The sequence below is a fragment of the Rhipicephalus microplus genome, chromosome 9 (assembly GCF_043290135.1).
Source record: "Rhipicephalus microplus isolate Deutch F79 chromosome 9, USDA_Rmic, whole genome shotgun sequence".
NCBI lineage: Eukaryota > Metazoa > Arthropoda > Arachnida > Ixodida > Ixodidae > Rhipicephalus > Rhipicephalus microplus.
This window is the reverse complement of record NC_134708.1, coordinates 14,601,428-14,610,917: the sequence shown is the minus strand read 5'-3', so window position 1 is coordinate 14,610,917 and position 9,490 is coordinate 14,601,428. Positions and strand designations below refer to the sequence as shown.

General features: G+C 46.7%; 1 protein-coding gene across 1 annotated transcript; it reads right to left on the bottom strand.

The window, feature by feature from the left end:
- Positions 1-330: 330 nt before the first annotated feature.
- On the bottom strand, positions 331-8,239 carry LOC119163496 (uncharacterized). The gene is made up of 4 exons (XM_075873173.1): positions 7,700-8,239; positions 5,358-5,505; positions 4,025-4,222; positions 331-3,650 (listed from the first exon to the last, which is right to left on the bottom strand). Exons 1-4 carry the CDS (start codon positions 7,791-7,793, stop codon positions 3,617-3,619), a joined length of 474 nt encoding a protein of 157 aa, XP_075729288.1. The 5' UTR covers positions 7,794-8,239; the 3' UTR covers positions 331-3,616.
- Positions 8,240-9,490: the final 1,251 nt, after the last annotated feature.

The window sequence follows — 9,490 nt, the reverse complement described above, 5'->3', positions numbered from 1 at the left end:
CTCCCAATTTTTTCGCGTGCTTCGTCGCGTCTTAGACACCAATTTTTTTTAAGCACAGGTAGTGCTGCAGTGCCACTAATTACATCGTGCTTGTGCCCTCCTGTTCGTGCAGTATCATTACAGTAATCTCATTAACTGGTGCAGTTGTACTCACCTGAACTGCTGTTACCAGTTTGAAATAAACTTCCTCTCTGTGTGAATGGATCGTGAAAGCAAATTCTCTCATGTGGACTCACTGAAGACTGCGGAGTTTGCATTTATTCTTAGGTTCTAACCATCTATATGAAACAATGAAACTTTAAAAGTAACGCAGAAACGACAAAGCAAACATCGGTGCTTCAACATGCTTTATTTCAATTCTGCATGAATGCTTAACGTATATATGCGATTTCTGTACATGTACAAAGGTACTTCTCAAACACAGGACCCCTAGTAGCACGAGGCACATGTATATATAGGCACGTTAATATCGGCGACGCCGGGGAAGCGAGGTGTGATTCGTTGTTTGTATAGTTAATGGATTCGATGCGTTCCCAGTTGCGTAGTACGCCGGCTTTCCCGCGTACAAAAAAAAAACCCTATCTAGTACAAAAACAACTGCATGACTCAACAAAAAATTTAATATTGTACAAAAGAAAAAAAACTAAAATCAGTTTCTTCTAAGGGGCACCGACGTGTAGGTGCATGCAGGAAAAGCGAAAAACAGCATATGCACAGCACTTTATCACGCTGCATTTTATATCTACAGTTTTTCTTATCTTTTCTGGATTCGCACCATTTATTGTTGCTCACGCTTGTTCCTGACACACACCAATACAGTGCACTATGGTCATCAAGAATGATTTGTTAGGACCGCCATAGAGTGCAGTGTGGTGAGCAACGTTGTCTTAGCTCTCCCGTATAGTTGCTGCTCTTCGTGTCACGTGCCTTTCACGTCACAGTGCTCCGCTCCATTGACTGCTCCTTTGCTCCATTTCCCTTACCTGACTTCCGTTTCTCCATCGATAACGTACTTCTCCAAACATCGCCTCAGTTCGAGTCTACGTCCCAACGCACCGAAACACCCAAAAGACAAGGACATAGTGCGGCAACACCTCAACCAGCCAGGCGTTGTGCCTTTCGTTACGCTTTCTCCGGAATCGAGCCTCTCGCATTAAGAAAGGCGGCCAAAGGTGCACCAACGAGATGTGGATGACTTCTTCGTATACAACCACAGCGTTTTTATGAACGCAAACGCTACTGTGAAAGAAGACTCATTCGTAAAACGACAGAGAATCGCGTATACCTAGAAGAAGAAATCGTAGATGCCCAGGGTTCGCCCTGTTGGCACAGAAATTCGATGAGGCTATCTTTTCAAGCTGCCAGACATGTTAGGTAGACAAATTAGGATATGTACCCTGAGACTTTGCGTCCTAAGTAGTACATGAATACAGTCATTTCACAGTAAAAACACAAAACAATCCGTCATTACTAAAACAATAAATGGGGTGGGGAGTGCAAAATTCACATCATGTCCGCATACTGTGTATCTGTAGTATCTGCCTGGAGAAACATTGAAACGTTTTAAATGTAGATTTTTGACAAAATTATGACAAAGACAACGTCACCTGAACTGCACTCGACGTTTATCCGCAGATCATATGGTCCAACCTGATCAGCTTTCGAGCTCATCAGGTTGGACGATAGCGAGATTTACAACCAACAGGTTCAGGCACACCACTATAGAGTCACTGACGTAAAAAAGAGTGACGCTATTACATTCATCACCACAACGGCGAGAGCAGCGCCTGAATATTAGCGAGCGCGACTAGCGTAGACGTCGACAGCCGAGGCTCACCCTGCAGTATCTTACTTACATGAAAGCATGAAACGGAACCCAAACGTCACTTCAGACCACCTTTAAGCTAAGCACTTCACTGCACTGAAATCTTTCGGCCTCTCAGGTTGCCCCGATAAGGCTTTCACGACAGTACGAACAAGCCGTGCAGCGGGTTGCTTGGGCACGGTTATAGTTGCGTGCAGAGGTCTTCCTGCGCGGTAGCCAATGCGCATGCGCGCTGTCACGACAAGCGCAGAGACGTTAGTGAAGCACGATCACGCGCAGCTGAGGCTCCCTTGCATTGTGAAAAGGGCGCTAATGAACCAACAAATAATGACAAAGTTTGCAGGCATTCCCAACAAAATACGTTGTTTATCCAGCATGGCAGAGCAGCTACTTACAATGAATAAAGATATGCGCAAAGCACACGCATACATAAAAATTTCTTAAATATTTTCAATTTCATTGCATTTGCTTCGAACGATGTGCTACGCATGAAAAGTGGCAGTGGATAGCTCCTTCAATTTAACTGTCTGACAATGTATTACACGCATACAAAAGAACATAGAAAGGCCGTATATGAGCAGCAGGCAGAATGTTGGGGAATAGAAACACTGCCGGAGAGATGCGGAAAACTCGACTGACGCCGCCATTTCGGAAAGTTTCGTTGCTCTAAGTCTAACATAGGCAACCTATCGCTGGAGTAGACAGGAGTGGTGGGTGACATGGAAGAGATTCACCCCATTTTAGATTGAGACGAAAATTCATGAGGCTTATGCACTTAGATTTAGGCGCACGTTCAAGAACCCCGGATGGCCAGTTTCCAGCGTCCTCCACTACGGCGTCCTTCATAATCATATTGTGGTTTTGGGACGTTAAACCCCCAACAATTAGTATTATTATTAGCGCTTGAACGCTACAGAGTGACCAGAGTGAAGTATGGCGATTCGACAGCACGTTAGCAAAATGACACGAATTCTAAAGCATTACAATGCCGTTTCAATACAACACTGAATACCATGATCAAAAGACGTTGCGCATGCTAAATGAAGGTATGGGCAGTGTGCAAAAAAAAAAAAGGCAACGCCGTCCTTTTAAAAGTTTCAAAAGTTTTTATATACCAAACTGATTCTGGCAATAAATATTTTTTTAGACATTTGAAAAACAATTGCACATGGGCCAGAATCGGATAACATGGAAGCACATATGTCCTTTCTGTTCTACCCGTGTTGTGATCCTGGCTTTCCCACACAAGTGGCTCGGTCATGACAAGCACCACAGTAATAGCTAAGCTAAACTACCATTGTCAGTCCAGCATTTTCGCAATATAGCGGAGTAGTAAGTAATGCAGTGATCTTCCGAGACCTCTTACGAGCACTGTGAGCTCAGAAGTTCCGTGTAAATGCCCGCGCCTGCTCTTTTACAAGGCGATGACTTCCAGAGGGCCTTTTAGTTTATGCATGCCCGAAAACCTGAGGCGCTGCCCAGACAACGCTCATTGGCTGGGGAGACGGCCTTGAGCAATTGAGCACAGTCTGTGTCGGGTAACTGAAGAAGACCAGTGATCACTACGTGGACATCTTCGTTTATCCATCTATGATATCCTCGGACTGCCCAAGACAACGCGTTCACAACGCTCATTCATTCGAGGCTTGGACTGTCCTGGACTTTACGCGACGGATAACCGAAGAAGTCCGCTAAAGCCGTGGTCCCCGAGATGTCCAACGGTCTTGCAGCTATCTCGGAGGTCCATAGATACAGGTCTGGTCTGACTACAACACTTCGGTGGCAGCGTCATCACAGCAGCAGGGAGAAGGCGAGCACGGCCGACGTTACGCCCCGGTTTGGACTGTCCTGGACTTCACGTGACGGATAGCCGAAGAAGTCCGCTAAAGCCGTTGTCCCCGAGATGTCCTACAATCTAGCAGCTATGTCGGAGGTCTAGCTACAGGTCTGATCTGACTACACTTCGGCGGCAGCGTCATCACAACAGCAGGGAGAAGGCGAGCACGGCCGAGGTTACGCCCCGGTTTGGACTGTCCTGGACTTCACGTGACGGATAGCCGAAGAAGTCCACTAAAGCCCTGGTCCCCGAGATGTCCAACAATCTAGCAGCTATCTCGGAGGTCTAGCTACAGGTCTGATCTGACTACACTTCGGCGGCAGCGTCATCACAATAGCAGGGAGAAGGCGAGCACGGCCGAGGTTACGCCCAGGACGACCATGCTCGACGCCGACGTGGAGAAGGCCGAGCTGCACTTGCGGCTGTCGAACTTGTGGCACGTGTTGCGCACGTACTTCTGGGTCGAGGACTCGATGAACTTGAGGGCGTACTTGCCGGCCGCATCACCGCAGCTGTGGCGCACGTTCTTCATATAACAGTCGACGTAACTCGAGAACTTACTGCAAGACAGATACGAACAAAAAGGAAGCCGGGGGTGAGGGAGATTGTTTACAGGAAGTAGCTCTCTAGCACATCCAACTGGGAGTGTTTACCTTACTGGCTCAGAGTGAAGTAGCATGCGTGACCGTCTGCCACGTTACAATGAAGACAAAACAAAACCATGTGGTAGGCTCCATCACCCGAATGATAGTGTTTGAGTAGGATACACCAAATTGAGAACGTCAACAGTGCCAGTAAAAAGTTTGTTTTTGTGTGCACCAAATGCCTTCTCCGACACGCTACATGGCTACTTCATGAAGGGAGACACAAAATCAGATAAAGGTTGTAACAGTTTTTTAGCGTATTTTTGTAGATTTGGCGTCAATAGAGTGCTTATCAAAACATAATATCGATATCAAGCTTTGACTTATTTTAATTTCAAGCTGAAATTCCAAAGCTGATACATAGATGGGACTACGCGGACATCGATGAGTTTTTATTCTTAATCTTAGTGTTACATCTGACATTATTATTTCTTGAAACACAATACAGTAATACATTTGTCTCTACATAAGCTACATTCGTCCACATGTAACATTATTACCAAATCAACTTCTAAATTTTGTTTTTGTTTTTTCATTGGGATAGACAAAACCCTAACCTTTTTGTTCCGAACATTTAACATCTTGTTACCAATTTTCAGTGATTCGATGTAAATGTCATTGACTCTGCGATAAGCTTCTGCTTCTAATAGATTACGGTTGCTTTAAACTTTAACGCGTTTCATCATGCCAGTCAACTCAGTGCGACAGAACGCTAATAGGCAAATCCGCATTGCGAAAGAGCCAGAGCTTGCTCCAAAATCTTGATCGTCCTCAACAACAACAAAAAAATTCCATGTGTTGAAAATCCGGCTCATTCTAAATGCCCAGCTACGGAGATAGGTGATTTCAAACTGAGTGTGCTGAAAAGAGTTATCTTTTATCTTCATTCCTCTTAGGAGGAAGTTACAGGAGGAAGACTGTGTCTCTTTTGGTTTTTTTTTAATCGCAAATCCTGCTGACTAGCTCAAGCAGACAACTCATCGAGTGAATGTACCGATAGCGTCCAGGCTATCCAATCTTCTTCCCATCAGTGACAGCTTCGACAACTCACCAGCATAGGCCCTTCTTCTCCCTGTCCGATTTGTGCTTGTGGTCAATTCCGAATGCCTGTTCCAGCGCGCTAAACTCGGTCTTCCTTTTCCCGCAAGCACCGCTAGTGTCCGCCAGCTTCTGCAGGCAGCCCAAGTACTTGAGGAGGCCTGCGAACGTCCCAACAAAAAATAAATCAGCCTTCTGGTCACTTCTGGTCACTTTGTTGCCACATTTAGGCGGTGTTCTACTGAACAAAGTCAGGAGGAAGGACATGGCGGCTGTGCCCTATCAAACTAACCAAATATATTCTGTTTAGATTTATAATTAATCGATGAAGCTTTTCCTTGTTGCGACAGGTATTCGGTCTATTCTGCACAATAGTGCAGTATGAAATTATTACTCGCGGATCGTCGTCATAACATTCACCATCATCAACGTGTTTCATGGCTACTGCAGCCGCTTCCAGCGAATTTCATGCACCATTTTACTCGCGTCAGGCCAATTAGGCCTACCTAACCTCATCATCCTGCCCATTATCCTCGATTTGATTGATATGTGAGGTGTAACGTCCCAAAGCCGCCATATGATTATGAAAGACGTAGTGGAGGGCTCCGAAAATTTCGACCACCTGGGGTTCTGTGCACCCGAACCTCAGCACACGGGCCTACAGCATTTTGCCTCCATCGAAAACGCAGCCACCGCAGTTGTGATTCGACCCCACGACCTGCGGGTCGGCAGCAGAGTACTTTAGCCAGTAGACAACTGCGGCGGGGCGACCTGTGGGTCGGCGGCAGAGTACCTTAGCCACCAGAAAACTGCGGCAGGGCTGCCTATTATCCTCTGGTTCTCTTTCAGTATAATCTCTTCCTGCATTTGTTGTTCGCGTACACATGTTGTACGTTATCATCGTCGTAATCAACAACCTGACTACACCAACTACAGGGAAAAGGCATCTGCCACCTGTTGTCAACCAGCTCGGTCCTGTAATTGCGCGTGCTTCTCCTACAACCCAACTGTGCCCCAGCCTACACTATATCCTTATGAAAAAAAGCAGTGTAAATTCAAGGGCTCGTTTTGCTAGTCATTCACAGCAGTAATGAGAACAGAAAATAATGCCAAGGAAAGCATATATGGATGTTATTCGATGTAATTATAATGTAATTGTGAAGAAAGACAAGTCAACGAAAAGAAAATTTGCCGCCAGCAGGATAGAAACGTGCGACCTTTTCTTTTCACGCGCTTTCTTTTCTTCACTTTTACATTACAATTACTTCTAATGGCATCCTCTATATTTTCCTAGGAATCATTGTTAGTTTTGATGAAAACTATATCCATATAAAGTACCTGGTTTCCGTTCTTTCTGGACTAAATCTGTTGGCATTTTGTACGTTAACCATTTATTTACCAGTCGGTCTTGGGACCCACAGGTCACTCGTCTTCATGGGGTTCATTTTTTTTCTTTACGCATTCTACTTACGCCAAAACAGAACGCTGAATTTCTATCTATACTTAGCGAAGAGCTACGAATCTGCAAGAATAAGCAAGACTAAACAGCACTTACAGATTGCCCCATTCCTCCCATCTAAGTGTATCAGGCCTATTCGCTTGACATAAGATGTAAATGGGTCACTGATTCCTTATAACCTAATCTATATGAAACATTCAATCGCCCGGGAGTCACGGTTTCCGTCCTCGGTGCTTTCCTAGTCGTCCATACTGGCCAACTCATTCCCCATTTTTTTTTACATTTCATCATTCCTTGATCAGCTGATATTTGTAACAATAGGCAAGAATGTCTTATGGCTTCCAATTCACAAAAATACCGAGGTGGGGGAAGGCGAACGCTCAGCCCCAGAGTAAGCTCACCACATGTCCCAGTTGTAATATGTTGCAATAGGAAAATAAGTGCTGTAGCCAAACTCTTGACCTTGGCAGCTGTCGAGCTCTGCCACTGCTCGGCGTGTCGTATCGTGGTTAAGATCGTGCCAGTGAAGTTGTTGCTAGTTAACGCAAAGTATGTCTTGACGCTTTGGTATTCTTTTGTGCCTGCAAGGCACAGCCAGCGATCAATGAGAAGGAGCCTGGATGAATGCAAATGCAGAGTTGAGGCTTCACAAAAACAACCAGCCAGAGAAAGCGTCCGTGCCCCAGCTAGCTGTTACAAGCGTTGCGGTGATGTCATTTGTATTGTGGCAGTGACACTACTTGTAGCCAACGCAGCCAATCGCGAGAAGTATGTTAGTTACGGAGAGTAAGGTGACACGAACATCAACTAAAGATAAGGGTGTGGCCCATAACTGGCCTGCAATGATGCAGTACCGAAGGCGTAAGGCGTCATGGATGGGAACGAATGGCACTCACCACTGGAGTCAGCCGCTGCGTCACGTGGTGCCCACACTAACAACATGGCGACGACCATGATCACAACAGACACAACCACTGGTTTCGTAGCCATGGCTTCGCAACACAAGCGGCGCACTCACACGCGACTGCTCACCTAGGACGCCGACGCCTCGAAATAGAACTGAGCGTCCCGCAAACCTACACCACCTGTCGCGCTGGAGGCTGGCAAGCAAGTAGAAGAGTCCCGGTGTTCGCAATGGCGGCCACCGAGGTGGGCGGCAACTCGCGGCGCGCAGATGAAACACGTCTGCCTCGGCGTTGTTGCGCGGGCACTCCCTGGATTCCGTTTCGCAAACGTCGGAGCGGATTAGCAGTCTTTCTTGCTTGACTGGTTGACGCTTGGCACACGAGACAGCGCGTACGCGTGTTGCAGTTGGCGATCTACCGGGCTCGCAATGTGCGCCACCGCGCGGAAGGCGCCAATGACGAAAGGCCTTGGAAGAGCTTCGTGTGGGCACGCGCTCCTTGTTGGGAAGCGACGGAGTGCCGGCGGCCCGAGCAGAGTAGGGCACCGGGTTGCGCAGAAAAGCGCGCGAGCGCTTCTTTCTTCATTTATTTCTCCCTTTCCGCGATTCGGTGGGAAGGAAGAACCCTGTACTCGAGGAGATTGCGGCCAACGGAGCAGCGGTCGCTGCCGCTCGCTTCGATGAGTGTGCGGCGGCGGTGGGAAGCCGTCCAAGTTCGCTATCGGCGACTTCCTTTACAGAAGATTTTTTTTCTTTAATTTAGTGTATTTATTCGATGCCAGTGTGCAAGTTTATCGCGTCATTTCCTACCAGCTCCACGTTCCGCCGCCGGTGTCCTGCATAGGTGGAAAGGAGAACCCGCGCACACCGGTCCACTGCCACAACTCGGACTACACCCACACTTGACCTGTCAGCGGCGCTTGGCCTAGTTTGGCTGTGCTACTTTTAGTTTATTCACTTTCTTTTTCTTTACCGTGCCTTTTGAGGCAGAAAGAGGAGGAAAATGCTAATTATGCTCTCTCTGATATTTAGAGCGAGGAGTTTCGGAGTGTTTGCTCGCCTCGACGACCAGCCATTTTCTGAGCAGTCAATCTTGGAATGTCGGAAAGATCGAGCTTCACGCCAGAAAGCAACGAAGGCGCTGATGAAGTTTCTGCGAGCGACCCGCCTCGTAGAACGATTGTGACACTACTGTGTGCGAGTGTGTGTATGTGTGTTTGTGCTTCTCTTCCTCCCTTTCCCCTAACCCTTTCCCCAGTGCAGGGTAGCAAACCGGATATGTTTTCTGGTTAACCTCCCTGCCTTTCCGCATTAAAATTTTCTCTCTCTTTTTCGGATTAGAGCCTGCGTACTTATGGCGCGTCATTGCCATCAGCAACACATAGAAGAGACTGAAATTCCCAAGACTGAAATTTCAATAAGCAATTCAGGCAGGATGTACATTCCTGATGCACTTCTGTGTATAGGTCGACAAAATAACATCGGAGCTCACTCAAACTCAGACTCACAAAAAGTTTCCCCAACCTGGATCGCTCTCACTCAGACTTACTCAACTCAACCGGAGTAACACAGACTCAAACTAACGGCTTAAACGGAGTCTTGAATAAGCCTGAGTCGATAGTTGAGAACGTTAGCGTAAACTTTGCGTTCGATCGTGTTATAAGTGGTCTTTAACGCCAATATATCACATAAATCAATGCCCTACGACACCCATTTTGATCTTGTACTTTCAAATACAAGTTATAAGTGCATTCAATGCAGTAAGGACGTTTTTACGGCATAC

Excerpts from the sequence above, each read along its gene's own strand:
- LOC119163496 (XM_075873173.1), bottom strand. The coding sequence starts at position 7,793 with ATGGCTACGAAACCAGTGGTTGTGTCTGTTGTGATCATGGTCGTCGCC. Across the intron at positions 5,506-7,699 it reads CGCAGCGGCTGACTCCAGTG|GCCTCCTCAAGTACTTGGGC; the intron begins GTGAGTGCCATT and ends GGACGTTCGCAG. Across the intron at positions 4,223-5,357 it reads GAGAAGAAGGGCCTATGCTG|TAAGTTCTCGAGTTACGTCG; the intron begins GTGAGTTGTCGA and ends TCTGTCTTGCAG.